The following is a 17728-nucleotide window of genomic DNA, read 5'->3' on the forward strand; positions in this document are numbered from 1 at the left end:
TAATGCAACATAGATTCATGTAAGTTATTGTATATATTTGCACTCATCATTGAAGCTAGACACCATAGTAGAGACAGTCAAATCTCTCACGGGCTCCAACCCTCTTTATCTTCCATGATCTCCCATGCAAAATTAAACATAAAATGGCTTACAAGATTACCTGCCTATTTCAACACCTCTTAAAGGCGAGAATTTCAGTCTTAATATAAAAGTCTCAAGATATAACCTAATCCAGGACCAACCCCCCAGGGGTACTTACTGACATCCCATGCAGCGGTATGGGCGCAGGTCCACCTTCTACCACAAGTGCCAACCAATCTCCCACACAGGTGATTGCCCGCCCCAGGTGGCCAACCCCCCATCCACCCTAATGATCAACTCATTCATTTCCCAACTTAGTAGGTAGCCATTGATACATTAGATATAATTTCATGGAATACTTTTGACTTCAGGCGGAACATTCCTCTCTTAAACATGTTCTGCAAAAACTTCAAAGGCATCATTGGATTGCAAGAAATGCTCCTATGGCCACATGACCTTGTTATGTGCAATTCAGTTTGTGAAGATTTCAGAGAGCTTTCCCAATCTAACTGATACAAGTTACAGATCACATCATAGCCGGTCACCCCAAAGGGGGCCTTTTTTCCTGTGGCACAAATCTTAAGACAATATAATGAATGTGATGACCTATACGAGTGATAGATTGCTGGGTCTTCAAGTAACAGTAGGGGACTCTAAGATCCTAACATTAATTTTTATATACCCTGGGAAAACAACAATCATTTTGATCAATACTGCATGATCCTAGGTGAGTTACACAGCATTACTCACAATTCTACTGCTGATCATATTTGTATAACTGAGGACCTTAATTCCCATCCCACAAAACAATTTTATAATGAAATTACTCGCTTCTGTCAAAAATCACACTCCAAATTAACCGTGTAATGCTCCTCCCCCCCCTCTCCCTATACTGTATTTATGTACAGATAGAACGGACACAATTACGACCTCCTGGCTGGACCACTGCATCACGTCTCCACACCTTCATGACTCAATTGTGACTTGCAGCATTTGCTACAATCTTGTAAAGGCTACAATCATATCCCCTTACAGGAGTCATTCAATGCCCCGTCCCTCCCTACCATGAACACCCCCTACCCGGTTGCCTACCTGCTGTTAACTGGGACTTGAAAAACCAACAGAAAACCAGATCCTTTAGGGTGACCACAGAAAATAGGCTGCGGTCAATAGTTCAGCTGGCACATGCCTTATTTTGCACTAACCCAAAATGTAGAAATGACCACCAAAGGAGAGATCTTAAAAAATTCTATTTGAATATAATATCTGCTATGCTTGCCTCTGGAAGGGATACCTTTAGATTTCATCTAGACAACTCTTGTAACATACCTGGCTGGAATGACTTGGTTAAAGATCTGTATACACAGTCACAAGAAATGTTTTTACTGTGGAGGCAAAATGGTAGCCCCAGGGAAGGGCACTGCATTGCTTATGAGACAGGCAAGTGCACAGTTCAAACTTGCTCTTAAGCACTACAGACTAAATGAAAAGCACCTAAGAGAAGATGCAATGTCTAGAAAACTAGAATCTGGTGATTACCCTTGTCTTTGGAATGACATTCAGTCCCTAAGTCCCAAAACTAAAAAGCTATCACAGAGAGCAGAAGAAGTTGCCAGCAATGAGGTTACTGCAAGAATGTGGGGCGATCACTTCAGCACTATCCTGAATTGCATAAATGATCAAGACTCCCGAAAGGAAGCAGATAACCTCCTTACTGATAACATTTCATTTTGCCTATCATATTACGCCAGGCAACAACTGCAATGGTCTTCCTTTAGAATCTTTGAAATTCTGCTACCCGATAATTTACATTTTGCCAGCTGCCCTATTCAATGCATGCATAATCCACCAGTTTCTCCCTGACTCCCTACTCTTAGTTCGCCCAATACCATTAATCAAAAACAAGCTAAAGGGTGCAGTTGACCCTGACAATTATCGCCCGATTGCAATTACTACAATTGTATAAAAAATACTTGAGTCAGTTCTTCTAGCTCATCCTGAAGCTGCACAAAAGAGGCACACCTCTATATTTAATTGGCATTTTATACTGCTGGTTCTCTGCACAGCAATTTTGTGTCAAATGGGGTAACATATTTTTGTGCAACTTCAGCTCCCTAAATGGGGTCCGGTAAGGGGGCATTCTCTTTCCATACCTGTTTAATACGTACACAGATGCCCTGAATGTCAAACTGAGCTCACTTCCAACTGGATGCACTATCAATGAAACAACAATAAACAACCTCTGTTATGCACACAATATAATTCTGATTTCCCCATCACTGCAAGGTCTCCAGCGACTAATCGACACTTGCTGCAGATATGCAGAAGAATTTGATATCCTATACAACGAAACCAAGACCCAGTGTATGTCGCTGCTCCTGAGATCGCTTACAGAACCACAAATCTTCCTCGGAAATCACTGTCTGGAATTTGTGCATGAATTCCATATTTGGGCCACATCATCATGGACAACCTAAAAGATATGGCAAACAGAATAGAGTTGTAAACTATGTGCAGTTGGCAACATGATTGAAAGGAGGTTTGCCTTATGTCACTGAGATGACATATTGTTGCTCTTCCGCTCGTACTGCTACAGCATATATGGGTGTTTCCTTTGGACGAACTATACCCCTAGAGGCTATGAGACATATCACCGTTGTACACAATGACATTCTGAGATCCCTCACCAACACACCCCGCTACCACCCTGCCATGCAGATGTTCATAGAAAACTGCCTGGATAATTTAAAAATCACTATTAGGCGAACAACGTCCAGTCTGATCACCTGACTGTGAAACAGCAGCAATTCGCTCATCCAGTGCATCCTAGCTAGTGAGGCAAGAAGATCTAAAATATGGGAAAGATGGGATAATGAGGCATCTGTTCCATAAATGGAGTTACCTTCCGTCACGCAGGGTTGGCCTGAGTTGCTGTGTACACTTATTAGTGTCATCTGCAATATCTGTTATAATAATAATAATAATAATAATAATAATAATAATAATAATAATAATAATAATAATAATAATAATAATAATAATAATAATAATAATAATAATAATAATTATTATTATTATTATTATTATTATTATTATTATTATTATTATTATTAACATTAATGTGTTGTTATTATTACTGAGATTTGATTTTATAATTTTTCGTATTTAGCCCTCTGGACCCGACTTCTGTAACCACCTAAGGTCCCTAGCTGGAAATTAATTGTATGCAACCTGTTTTTTAATTGTTATCATTTTTAATATGTTTAAGTATTAGTATTCTCAATATTGGTACTGTCATCACTATTATTATAATTACTATTTTTACTACTGTTTCAGCAACTGTGTGGATATTGCTGATTATCATTCTATCTAGTGTATCTAGACTGTGTGTATTGTATTTCTACTTTGTACACTCCATGTACAGTATAAGGCCCGAGCTGAAATAAAAAATATTATTACTATTATTATCATTATAATATTTCTCCCTTCTATCTATATATAACGCAAGTAAATGTGAGTGCTCTCTCTCTCTCTCTCTCTCTCAAGAAATAAGTACGGTATACTAGATCTTACCATCCTTCTTCATTCTTCTTTCAATTAAAAGTTGATTTTGAGGTTAAAATGTCGACACAATGAGGTGGAATAAAATGAGACTCGGTGTGACAGAACATAGAATATAAGACAATAAATCTCCTCATGAAATGTTAGAAGTTGCATCTGCTCCAGATGAGCTGGGAACACCCAACAATGAAATACTTACTGGAAAATCTGGGATGCCAAGAGCAGATGTTGATGTAATTTTGTTGGTTATTACCTCTTGGAGAAAAACAGAAATAAGAAATTGGTTTCTATCCCTTTTAAATTCATCAAATGTTGTTGCCAGAATTGTAATCCTTGGGTGATCATCCAACCTTTAAGCTATCATCACGTTCTAAAATTTTGATCTTAAGAATTAGGTTACTTTGAAACACTTAAAAAAATTTCTGCAATGTTCACATTGTTTGCTCATCATGTGTTTATTTTTCTTTACCTTCATCTTGGTCTCTTCTCTTGATGACTGTATAGATTCTTCCATTTCTGTATATCTTAAATGTCTTTCTGGTCTTCAGTATATCCTTCTACTTCTTTATCAACCATATCAACAAATCCTTCTCTTCTGGCTTCCCTTACGTTACAGAATTTCCTAAACTGACCAATCAATCTCAAGGAAGCCTCTAAAGTCATTGACAATTTCACTCCATAAAGGCTTTGAAGCTACCATTTCTCCCAGTTTGTTGACATAAGCCACTATGGTGGCACTGTCCCTCATCAACACCACTGAATGTCCCTTCATCTGCTCTTGGAATGACTGTAGTGCCAGCCATGTTGCTAACATCTCCAGAACATTGTTATGGAAATGAGGGATGTCCTGCAACTGCACATCCACAACAAACTCTCCTCTCAGATGTGCACCCCACCCACCACACCAGGTCCTCAATGGCTTCCCGACACAAAGGAATAAGCTGAGAAAGAGGGTCCTGATACACTGACAAATACTGATCCAGTTGCCACTGAAGTAAGCAAAAGTGACCCCGCTTGTGAGGCAAGAGGTTCTCTAAGGACAACAGATGCCCCAAGACTACGTGTCAAAATCAAGCTAATTGCTTCCGCCAAGACGGGCAGCGCCATTACTTTCTTGATCCTGCTCATGTGAGACTCCAAAGAGATGGCTCTCACCTCTTCTGAATCCAGAAGTATAGCCAGGTACTCTGTCTGCTGCACAGGGATGAGATCAGACTTTCCCCAGTTAATCAATTTGTGGCAAAAGGAAAGTCTGTCTCTGTCCTGTAAGAGCCATTCCCTGGCATAGCTAGGACCATCCAATCTCTAAGTATCATCATAACTGAATGCTCATTGCATGAGCCAAAGCCCAAAGCAAATATTCTGGTAAATGTTTAAGAAGCTGTGGCCAGTATTGTTGCAAACAACCAGAGATACTTTTGAGAGCTATGATGGAGTGGTATCTAAAAGTAAGCATCTTGCAATCTGTCAAAAGCATAAAGTCACCTGCTCTGACAGAATTTAACACTGAAAGAGAGTTTCCATCTTGAACTGAGTCTGTAACATATATCTGTTCAAAGGAGAGAGGTCACTTACAGGTCTCCAACCTCCAGATGCTATCTCTATGAAGATGAGGCAACTGCAGAAATCTGAAGACTGATGATCTACTATTTCTATGGCACCTTTCTCCTTCAATGCTTCCACCTCTGCCAACAAAGCACAAGATTTCCACAAGTCTGAATCAAAGGTTGGAAACAGTATTGGTGTGTTCGAGAGGGGAGGATGAATATCCTTGAACGAAAGCCTGTATCTGTGCTGAAGAACAGATACTGCCCCTGCCACTTGGCCTAATAGTGAGACAGGCAACCCTCTACTCATGGCAGTGGAGGAAGGGTACAGCCAGCTTCAATAACCCCACCTTTTCTCTTCTCTTTTCCTCCTCTCCTGGCTATTGTTGGGAGGGGGGGGGTGTGAATGTTGGGATGGCTCCCCAGCCTTCCTAACAGAAGAAGGCTGAGTTGGCGGTCTGGATGATAAGGGCTTTACTGGACCCATTGTCTTAGTTCCATTCATCAGGGCCTCTGAGACTAATCTGATTGTGATTGCACGGCTGATGATAAAAAGTCCTGAGACTCTGACCTCCTAAGCTTGATCACTGTTTCAACGCTACTTCTAGGAAGGGAAAGAGAAAAAAAAACCCAACTTTGAAATACTCCTTGGTGAGATGCTACTCTCCTGAGAAACTTGCCTAGAAAAGAGGGGAAATAACGTTATCTCTCCTTTAAAGGACAAAATTAGCACTGGTTAGAACACTGGTGTACTAAAAAGGTCAGGACCTTACTTCCAGACACCAAAAATTGTCTTCTCATCGTAAGACAAGACACCTGTAACACCAGTCTGTTAACCCTTAAACGCCTACTGGACGTATCATACGTCGACTAAAATTGTCTGTTGGGTGCCAAGTGGACGTACCGTACGTCGACTACAAAAAATGTCAACCTTCGGTCAACTTTGACTCGACCGAAATGGTCGAAAAACGCAATTGTAAGTTAAAACTCTTACATTCTAGTAATATTCAATCATTTACCTTCATTTTGCAACAAATTGGAAGTCTCTAGCACAATATTTCGATTTATGGTGAATTTTTGAAAAAAACTTTTTCCTTACATCCGCACGGTAACTCGGCCGAAAATTTCAGAAATTCTTTCGTCATTTTGTCGTAATTTTTGCACTGTTTTACATTAGCCATTACGTAAAGTTTTATATATGAAAATGTGCGCAATTTCATGTAAAATACAACAAAATACAACCCATGGTTGTAGCTTTTATCAGTTTGGAAATATTTTCATATAAATCTCGATAACTGCCAAAATTTCAACCTTCGGTCAACTTTGACTCGACCAAAATGGTAAAAAAATGCAATTGTAAGCTAAAACTCTTACATTCTAGTAATATTCAATCATTTACCTTCATTTTGCAACAAATTGGAAGTCTCTAGCACAATATTTTGATTTATGATGAATTTTTGAAAAAAACTTCCTTACGTCCGTGCCATAAATTCTTTCGTCACGTTGTCGTAATGTTTGCACCGTTTTATACTAGTCGTTACATAAAGTTTTATATATGGAAATGTGCGCAGTTTCATGTAGAATACAACAGAAAATAACCCATGGTTGTAGCTTTTATCAGTGTTGAAATATTTTCATATAAATCACAATAACTGCCAAAATTTCAACCTTCGGTCAAATTTAACTCGACCAAAATAATAAAAAATACACAATTATAAGCTAAAACTCTTACATTCTAGTAATATTCAATCATGTACCTCCATTTTGCAACACACTGGAAGTCTCTAGCACAATATTTCGATTTATGGTGAATTTCTGAAAAAAACTTTTCCTTACGTCTGCATGCGTAACTCGGATGAACATCTCAGAAATTCTTTAAATCACGTTGTCGTAATGTTTGCATCGTTTTACATTAGTCGTTACATAAACTTTTATATATGAAAATGTGCGCAATTTCATGTAGAATACAACAGAAAATAATTCATGGTTGTAGCTTTTATCACTTTTGAAATATTTTCACATAAATCACGATAACTGCCAAAATTTCAACCTTCAGTCAACTTTAACTCGACCAAAATGGTAAAAAACGCAATTGTAAGCTAAAACTCTTCCATTCTAGTAATATTCAATCATTTACCTTTATTTTGCAATAAATTGGAAGTCTCTAGCACAATATTTCGATTTATGGTGAATTTTTGAAAAAACATTTTCCTTACGTCCGCAGCGGTAACTCAGCCGAACATCTCAGAAATTCTTTCAAATCACGTTGTCGTAATGTTTGCACCATTTTATATTATTCGTTACATAAACTTTTATATATGAAAATGTGCACAATTTCATGTAGAATACAACAGAAAATAACTCATGGTTGTAGCTTTTATCAGTTTTGAAATATTTTCATATAAATTACGATAAATAGAAAAAATTCAACCTTCGGTCAAATTTAACTCGACCGAAATGGTAGAAAACTGCAATTGTAAGCTAAAACACTTACAGTCTAGTAATATTCAATCAATTAGCTTAATTTTTCAACAAATGGGAAGTCTCTAGCACAATATTTCGATTTATGGTGAATTTTTAAAAAAAACATTTTTTTACGTCCGCACATTATGGATTCATGCATCATATTGTGATAATATTTTCTCTGTGTTGCTTTGATCGTTTTACAATTTGTTATATACCAAAATCATCGCAATTTAGTGTACAATACAAAGAAAAAAAATAATCCGTTAGCTTTAACCGTTTTGCTCACAGCCCGATTTGTATAAAATTATATATGAAAATTTTTTTTTTTGCGGTCATATATTTCAATATTTATATATGATAATTTTTTTTTATTTCTGATGGTTGCATACTAAACTTCAGGCAATGAGAAAAAAAGGGAGCCAAAAATGAACTCTTAATCTTAAAAACTAAGTGTGCTGTGATTTTTTGAAAAAACTTTTTTTCTGCTTCGGCGCTAACTCCCGAACGCCGCCGGCATACGGGAGATGTTTTTGTAAATAGAGGCTCGGCGTTTAAGGGTTAACATGTTCAACCAAAGACAGTTTGCAGAGAAGCCATGGAAACAGACTCGAAGGCAGTCAACTCCTGAACAGAGAATGAAAGCCCTCCTAATGAAACCTTTCCAATGGGAGGTTGTTTATCAGTCAGCAAACTGAGGTGTCCTCTGGCATGTAATACCTCTCCTGACATGAAAGCAGCAGGGGAAAGCGTTTGTTCGATCTGCAGGAGGTGAGGGAACTACCTGGCCCACAGATCAGTTGTGGTTGTTCATCTCCAAAACACCAAAAACCAACTGTAACCTTGGCAACCTGACTGAAGGGAGCATCTCTAATGCCTCCCCCACACCACCACCACAGTTAGTTATAAACGATTTGTTTAACCAGATCTCTGAACTCTTTTAGGGTTCTTCTTGGGCTGGAAAAAGAAGGGGGGAAAGAATACATAAAAAATTGGGTAATTAAACAAATAAATAAATGAATAATAAAAAAGGGGAAAAACATTAAAATAAAATAAAAATTCGAGAGGGAAAGAAAAAAAGGAAAAGAAAGGGAGGGAACAAAAGGGGGGAGATTATATTTTATTTATCAATTTAATTTTGTTTAAGAAGAGAATGATATTAATTGAAAAGTTATTACCTTCATCTAGAATATCCTTTATTAATTTATTTTGTAAATAAGTATTTCTTTCATGTTGCCATCTGGGACAGTCAGTCAAGATATGTTTGATTGTTATTGGGATGTTACATCTTTCACAAGTTATTGGATTTGTGTGTGGAGTTGACATCAGATGACCATGTGAGAGTCTGGAATGTCCTATTCTGAGTCTTGTTAAAATTACTTCATTAATTATTTGCTTTTGAGTAGAAGAATGCCACTTTTTAATTTCGTTCTTAATTTGTTTTAGTTCATTTTGAGGGGGTATATTTGTCCAATCATTTTGCCAATCCCTATAAATTAAAGTTTTATCTGATGCTAGCCAGTCTGATATGGGAGCTTTCGTAGTAGTTGGGGGGATTGTACAAGCCAATTTAGCAGCTTTATCTGCTTTCTCATTAACCTCAATGCCTACATGGGCTGGGATCCAACAAATTTGAACTTGAAGGCTGTTTGTAATTAATTGATGAAACTCTATTAGGAGTTGGTGAAGAAATGGAAGCCAGTGGAAGGAAAACTACAAGGATCTGGCAGCATCCCCCATGGGGTATACCCCAAACAACACCAGCAAATGCCTTTAGACCTTCTTTCTTTGCTTTTAAAACTTCCCAGTGAGGAGAAGGCCAGTCAACACATTCCTCAGGAGAGAAGAATGAACTCACACTTTTCCCCTACAAAACGAATAATGCTTATGTGGGTCTCGCAAAGTGGGAGACATGAAGCTACCGCATGGGTATCCACATCCCTCAACACTAGCATTGTGCATGTTTCATCTCAATTGAGAAAAGCAATACACTAATGATGCTAATGAAAAACAAGAAACAGAAATCACACAATCTAAAGGAAAAATAAGAAAGCAGCTGGTTATTCACTCAAGTCCAATGGTTGCACACAAGAGAGAAGAGTGATATGTCCACTGTCAATGCTGGTGGCAAAAAAAGTGACTGGACAGTGGTGTGGGTAGAGTAAAGGTGTTCCCTAACTCACCCCTATGTCCACTATGGTGTAACCCTGTTCCCAAGCTTACAGCTGGTTCACGAATGTGTGCTGAAGATCCACAACATGAAAGGCTTTGATTTGCATCCCCATAGGAACAAACAATGTTGATAAACAAGTATCCCATTATATTTTTATTGTATGTGCCAGCCTAAAAGACTGTTCTGCCTATAACATGCACCAATTTTTCATGGAAGTTTCTTGGAAAAAATTTAGTACATGTCATCAAACATTTTGTGAAGGCTATTTTAGTGCTCTTTGGCTGAATATCATCTTATACTACCTACATAAAAATGGCAATCCATAATTTTCACACCTAAGCTACCCTAGGCAAAACTACCAAAGCAAATTATAACCTACCATAAGAAAAAGCCCCTCATGGTGACAAAAGACTGAACTGAAGCTGCACGAATTATTAATGTAATTATCAATGTATTTTGCACCTTAGCTTCATGACTGTGCTGACAATAAAATACAACATAACTCCATTAAAAACAAAAAGATATTTACTCTTCTGAGTTTCACCTGTAATCTGTCTTCATAAAGTCATCAAGAAATAATTTCTTTTTTAAAAGCAATATTATTCTTTTAAACATAAAGCAGAATATGTTAAGTAGTTCATAGCGATAAAATATAGGGGAAAACTGGTTTATTCTGAAACGAAATTTTAATGGTTACAAAAACAAATATGTCATGGTTGCATTATGTTTTATGAGGTGACAGATTAAGAGGAGTTGGCGTATTGAATAAAAAATCTGGTTATACTACAAGATTTACCAATATTTTCTGAGCTTTATAGTCTAGATGGGGCATGAAAATCAAAGATGTAATCCTGACTAAGATTTGGAATGGGTATGAGACACCTGTTTATAATCTTGACTATCACAACAATTCATACAGGTATCCATTGGTACTTTCAGACACTTCAAAGGCTATAGTAGTGTTTTGTTTTCTATAAATCATGTGTGTGAGAGACAGCAAGAGAGAGAGAGAGATTCCATATATTTAAGGTGTCCACAGTTCCTAATACAGTATTGCACTGTAAGCTTTAATTTTCAGACAAAAGATCAAAATGCAAATCATAACTATGGCTTGCATGGCATGAGATGAGTAGACAACTATTTATCACAATCAACATATAAGATATACAGTAGAATAAAAAATTTACCACAGTTGTGAAGTGGGACACTCCATACAAAATGGTCTATAAACACCAAAATTGACTTAAAGCTTTTCGGAAGCTTATCAAAGAGGAACTAGTCACATGAGGTGACAACACAATAAAGCAAGCCAAGACTAAGCCAAGCGTCAAGTATAAGAAAAATATTGTTGTCACTGACAACAGAAAAGGTATCTTACCTATCTACTATGTAAGGAAAGCAGGTCAGTATGCTGCTAAATATTCAATGAATGGAAAGAGATATAAATGTTTGTGGCTGGCAATGAATAGCCCATTCTTCTACTTCACAGCAATTAGATTTTCTTACATAAATATTAAGAACCTACCATAAATTATCTCCCTTTCTTTGCCTCCTAATCAATTAGATTTTCTTACATACATATTAAGAACCTACCATAAATTATCTCCCTTTCTTTGCCTCCTAATCTCTTCACATGAGGTCCATTTTATTTTCAGACAATAACTTACACTTGCACTGGTGAAGTGATTAGCAAGGGAACTGAGCAAAATATGTGCTCTAGTTCAGTGAAATACTACAGCTAAAATGAAGGGAATGTAACCATGCAAAATTACAGGGAACATTACCATAAGTATTTGAAGCCTAGTTTCCAGTCTCTGAGGAAGTTTCCTTTTGTGTGTATATAGCACACATATAAGGTTTTTCAAGTTTCATGACATACCTGGATGTCTAAGTGTGACTGCACTGAACACAACTTAAAATTCTGCACAGAGCTCTTCAATTATACAAAAGCTAAGCCACCTCGCTGTCAGAATTTTACTCTGGAAACAAAGGTAAAAACCACAGGGGGAGCTGTTAGGCAAATGGAAGTTGAGAACTGTGGGTTCTCAACCACAACAATTTGCTTGTGCACACATTTCTCGTTTAGTAGTTCAAGCCTTTAAAAAATCACAGCCATGTCTTTTCCCTTTAATTCACCCTCTCTGTGACTTTTCTGTCTTCCCCAAAAAGGATTCATGGCTGGCAGAGCACTATTTTGGGATAATGGAAGACATCTACGCACACTGAAGGGAACCACTCAACAAAGCCGCATTTGAGGACTTCCAGGGACGTACAGAATCATGAAAAACTCTAGTGTTACTCTATATATGCCCAAAAGGATTTACTTTGATGATGCAGTTAAAGCAGAATTCTCTTTTATAGTAAAATCCCTAGAGCTTTCCAGAAAAAATATCTGGAATTGCTGCACACATGCCCAAGGGAAACACAATATTAATATTGTAGTACTAGGAGCAAGGAGTTAGGAATAATTTTTTATACTGAAAATTTGCAAGCATTTGAGTAGCACCTCATAAAGCATATATCATAACTAGATTTAGTAGGGGGATTTATAACAAATGAACAAAAAGAGACTAATATGTATGACACTTGCAGTTCTAAAAAAGGAGCAGACATGAAATATTCAATTATAAAACCAGGCTCAATCAAATCTTTAAGTTCGGAAATGACTGCAACTTACACAACTTATTGAAAACTCAAAGAATGACAACAAAATCCTTAAAATTCTGTAGAATGAACTAAGAAGTGTAGGTTAAAAGTGATTTTAAATTCCAGAATAAACAAACGTACACAGAAACAGAAAATAGACTGGTGCACTGATGAATAAAATGATAGGGAAAATGTGAACTTAATCACACAAACTTTAGGGAAACAAATTATTGGTACACTTCCTCAAATATTCTGGGCAAACTAAATGCTACCAGTCTGAGTGATTTTAGATTGCTCCTTTTTATCTGTGCAGTTATAAAAAGCTATTTTATTACAATTCTTGTGAAACTATCAAGTTTACATGTAAAAGCCATGGTGAAAGGCAAATTGTCTCATCATTTGGTATAGCAAAAAAAATAAAGGAAAGAGGTGGTTTAGTAAAGTTTGAATTATTAAAAATCTACTGACTACACCTACCAGAACCATGCATTATAATAGCACCAGTTTTTATATAAGGTACAGTATAGGGTAGGATGTGGTAAGGTGAAAAATAATGAACAAAGAATTCCGTGTGAACATGAGACTTTACAGTTTCATGGAAAGTCTGTTTTAACTCAAAACTCTTAAGCAACTAACAAATCATAAACTACTGTATAAAATCACAGTTAATCAACCATGAACAATCTTCTTCCTGCCATACAGCTACATGCCATCCACCAGCATATGCAAAGTAATAAATGTTAACACTTACCTTCTATATCCACAGAAACTAAACAAACCCCCAATCAAACAGACAAATTGAGTTTACATTTATTTTTTTTATTTCAAAACTAAAATTACTTGTTATCTTGAAACCTTTAGGAGCTAGGATTGTTTCAAGAATTATATGACTATTTTTCTCTCTGGCAAATAAAAATCTTCTTAACAATAAAAGCATAATATTTTATAACCATTAACAATAAAAGAAAAACTTAATAAACTTATGGAATGATTTGGAATACCATAGGCATCTTTATCAGAAACTGCAAAGCATTTACAGTACAAGGTAATTACTAGGCAACCATTTTATTTATCCCCTTCCCCTACATTATTGAAGGAATCTTACTTACATTCTTTGTTCCTTACATATTACTGATGTTTTTAAAGCACAATATAAACTTCAATTGTTTTTATTATGGACGATAAAACTCTAAAATGTTCTCAATATATTAATATGAGTTTACTGATATCATTATCTCATAAAATACTGTACAACCTGCAGTGTATGAATATGCTAGACTATCAATAAAACCTAGAGCATGATAAACATCCTTCTCACCTTAATTAACCTAACAAAAAGCCCTAGAAGTTTAAAAAAATTTCTATAACAAATCAATCCTTTTACTGATAAATACCCATATACTTCAGCAATACATTTGTAAAACAAAGCTTGATTGTCTTTTCAGTTACTTATATGCAGAGTTATACTGCTGACAGCATCTCAAAAGCACAGAAATATGAATGAGTTCAAACTGTGTTCCATGTATTCTATGAATGAGTTATAAAAAAAAGTGTTCTATGAAAATCACAGAATTACTGTAATCATCCCAACTCTGCACTACAAGGTTATAATAATGGGAATTACCACATCCATTATAACTGGCTTGAGTATGGTACATTCTACTTATTGTATATGCACATAAAGTTGTACAGAATGTATAAAAAATATAATAATTCCAACCATTTCAGGAAGTGATTTAGGATGGGATGTATAAAAAATGTTATTGCAGTATAATGAATTCGTCATACCTGGTATACAAGCCCAAACAAGAACAGGATTTTGTAACAGCATAAAATTTTGAATATCTACAAACACAAATACACACATTGTACAAGCACACACAATACCAATAGAAATCTAAAATTTTAACTTACCTTGTACTCTCAGTGTAGCATTCTGTGTAAATACAATGTAGCCATCTGATGCTGTGCAAATGTAAACACCACTGTCTGAAGGTTGGATCTGTAATATTTCATGGACGGGCTAGAATTTCTTAGCTTATGAAGTGGCAGAAGTTTGCTATAAGCTATGTATGTCAAATACTGTATAAAAAATTACTTTAAACAACTTTTGCATCTTGCAGATTCCTTTCTTTCATTACATAACCTTGGCTACTACAGAATAGCCACTAGCCAGTTACTAATCATTTCAGTTTTGGTTATTATCTAAAAACCAGTTACTTGAAGTGTTTATGGTCACCTATTAACAAGATACTGATCAGTTAGTGGAATATTTTTATTACAAATTATAAATGATCAATTTACATTAACTATTTACAACCATGATCTCACACTTGAAAATGAAGTGTATCTTGAAAATAAAACTAAACTAGTGGAAAATTTTTTAATGGCCACAACCTATACAGTACTGGTACTAACCAATTACTAGAATTTTAGCCTAGTTAGTCAGCGAGGAAAAATTATACACCGTATTCTATTAGTTGTGGACAAAATATACCGCATATTTTATTTATCCTGGACTTATCCTATAATGGTGAAGCAAAACGACAACCCTGACAAGGAAATAAATGGGCAGCTGCTAGAAATAAAGAAAATTATTCATACGTACAAATATATATACTTTTATCCATGGGAAATAGCATTTTAAATAAAACAAATTGCAATGCAGTGCACTGTAGTTTGTTTTATTGCATGAATATGTCATATGGATCCTTAAGAAGACCATATCCAAATTGGGACAAATTCAGCAATTTTGAACTTGTGTAATTCACACTTAACCTTTTCGGAGGGTATGTTTTTCCATATTTCCCCGTTTTTCTCCAAAACTGTGCATCTTTCAGGTAAGAGGTATAGAGACTAAAAAAACAGGAAATTAAATTCTACACAAGTTTGTTTCTGTAAGGGTTTTCTCTAAAACCGAAACTTTTCCACAAACAAGCCTGACATTGAAATACAGATTTCTTGAAAAAAGTGAAAAAATTGACTTTGGTCTCAAATTTCCTTCAATATCTCCTAAACTACTAATTTCACAGTAAAATGTTATAGAATTGGCCTAAAGTTTTTACTTTAATTTGGCATATTTGTTTTCCTTTACTTGCTGATATTATGCACAAGAAAACGAAAAAGGAAGCAGACCTGATTTTAAGTCCATGCAAAATAGATGACAATAGGGGGTTCAGTAAAAAAAAAAAAAAAAAAAAAAAAAAAAAACAGGTTTTGATGCAGGAAAAACCTATTTTTGGTAGTCGCTGTTCATTCCTCAGTGAGTTACCCTCCATGGTCTACCAGAGCTCCATGGGTGACCAAACTAATGTCAAAGAATTCTCTTATAGCTGGTCTCGCCGCTGGGTGTTGTGTCATAGTGGTAAACACTGTAACACTTGATGGAGTGTATAATGGACTCAAAGATACACTTGATGGAGTGTGTAATGGACTCAAAGATAAGGGGCACTTTCCCAAATCTTTGCAGCAAGGCTGTATACCCAGGTTCTTCCATCATCAAAACCTGCTTAGAAGAGAAAGTGATTAATGCACGTGTGCAGTCTGCTGTAGCGCCAACAACAGACCCGACACGGAGACCAAGAAGCACTGCTTTCTGTTGGTCAATGCAGGATGATCTCTTGCCCAAATCCCATGGCTTTTCGCCAGGGAAGAGGGAGGGTTTTGAGGACTCAACAGCAACTACCAAAAATAGGTTTTTCCTACGTCAAAACCTGTTTTTTGATAGCGCAGTCGCTTGTTTTGTCCTCAAGGAGCTTTACAAAGAAATAGACATGTGATGAAAAAGGCTTAAACTCTCAATTTTTAATCCCAACACCCCAAAGGAAAAATATTTCTGATCTGAGGTCAAGCTACAAATTTCAAGCCCCATTCTAGATTCCAAATACTCTTCAGGTGTTGGTACCAAAGAACAAGAAACTATACATGCACTTATGTTTTAGGATGTAGTTCTACAGTGGCTTACCTAAGTATGCTGGGTTTGGTTGCAGTACTGTCGCCCTTGTCCCAGAGATAGCATACTTACTGTCAATAAGACCCCTGGTTTTCTGCTGTAGTACCTAGGGGTTAGGACTAATCATGCCACCCACTGATACACAGTGTAGTCGAATTTGTTCGAGCTCGTGGTGATAATGTTTTTTAAAAATACTGTCTGTGATGACCACCTCACCTGTACATTCAGAGACTTCTTCGAAAGACATTTTTGAAGAAGGCCAATGACGTACTTACTTTCCAAAAATCATGTGACCTAGGAAAAAGGAGTGTGGATTTGCCTTTTTAATGAGACACACTACAATCATTCTCAGCCCTTGTAGGGAGAGTGGTTAGTTTGTGCTAGGGCGTAGGAGAATTGGACCCTCTGGGATGTTTGCCGTGACTGCTAGGTAAACCTTAAGCGCTGGAACTGAGCATAATGTCTTGTCTGATAAACTGAGTCTTCTTATCAGAACAGGAGACTTCCTTCTTAAGGGATCCTCATTCTTGGCCAGGAATGATAGGCCAAGGGACAATAATAACTGATGGTTGCTGTTTGCGTGATGTATCATCCCCGTCTAAGAGAACCCAGTTCACTAATACAAGCTCCTGATGCTAATGCAATCAAGAAGATTGCCTTTTGTAGTAGGTGAGTTGAGGTTGTATTGAGTCCACTGAATTGAGGGGTTGATAGAAGTCTAAGCACCTAGTTCAGGGACCAAGTAGTCTAATTGGAAGCCTTTCATGAGCAGGTCTTTGTAGAGCAAAAGCCCACAGAAAGGAAGTAACAACTTCTATACTCGAGTCAATCCCAAATCCATAAAGCAAGGGTTCCATTAATGCTGCCTTGTATGCCATGATTGTTGTAACCACAAGGCATTTGCCTTCAAAAAGGTATAAAAGAAATTTTAAAAGTGTTTCTATAGAAATCTTAACTGGGCTCTCAGTGTGGATATAATCTAAACACATCTTCCACCCGGACTGGCAATGCCAGATAGATGAGTCCGTAATTTTTGCACTAGGTACCTAGTAATGTTGGGTGAGTAATTTTCACGGTAGATATTTAAAAATCCATACGTGAAGGTCTTGGCTCAGAAAGGAGGAGCATAGAAGAATTTTCCTCCTACTGTGTGGGATAGAACAGCAGACAGTAGTGGAACTGATCTCTTTGCTGGTTGCTGCCCTGTTTGGCCAATTTGGGCTACTAAGTAAGCTGTTCCTTTGAAGGTTAGAAGTTTGCTCAAAACCTTCAAAATTTGGGACAATGAAGGAAAAAGATATATCG

The 17728-nt window shown here is 36.7% G+C and overlaps 1 protein-coding gene across 1 annotated transcript in view; it reads right to left on the minus strand.

The window, feature by feature from the left end:
• Positions 1-17728, minus strand: part of trol (terribly reduced optic lobes) — a 1293721-nt gene that overhangs the window by 187076 nt on the left and 1088917 nt on the right. Inside the window, exon 93 of the mRNA XM_067129897.1 lies at positions 14386-14473. Within this exon, the coding sequence (XP_066985998.1) occupies positions 14386-14473 (88 nt within the window). The remainder of the gene's footprint in view (positions 1-14385; positions 14474-17728) is intronic.

Source organism: Macrobrachium rosenbergii, chromosome 3, assembly GCF_040412425.1.
Source record: "Macrobrachium rosenbergii isolate ZJJX-2024 chromosome 3, ASM4041242v1, whole genome shotgun sequence".
Lineage (NCBI taxonomy): Eukaryota > Metazoa > Arthropoda > Malacostraca > Decapoda > Palaemonidae > Macrobrachium > Macrobrachium rosenbergii.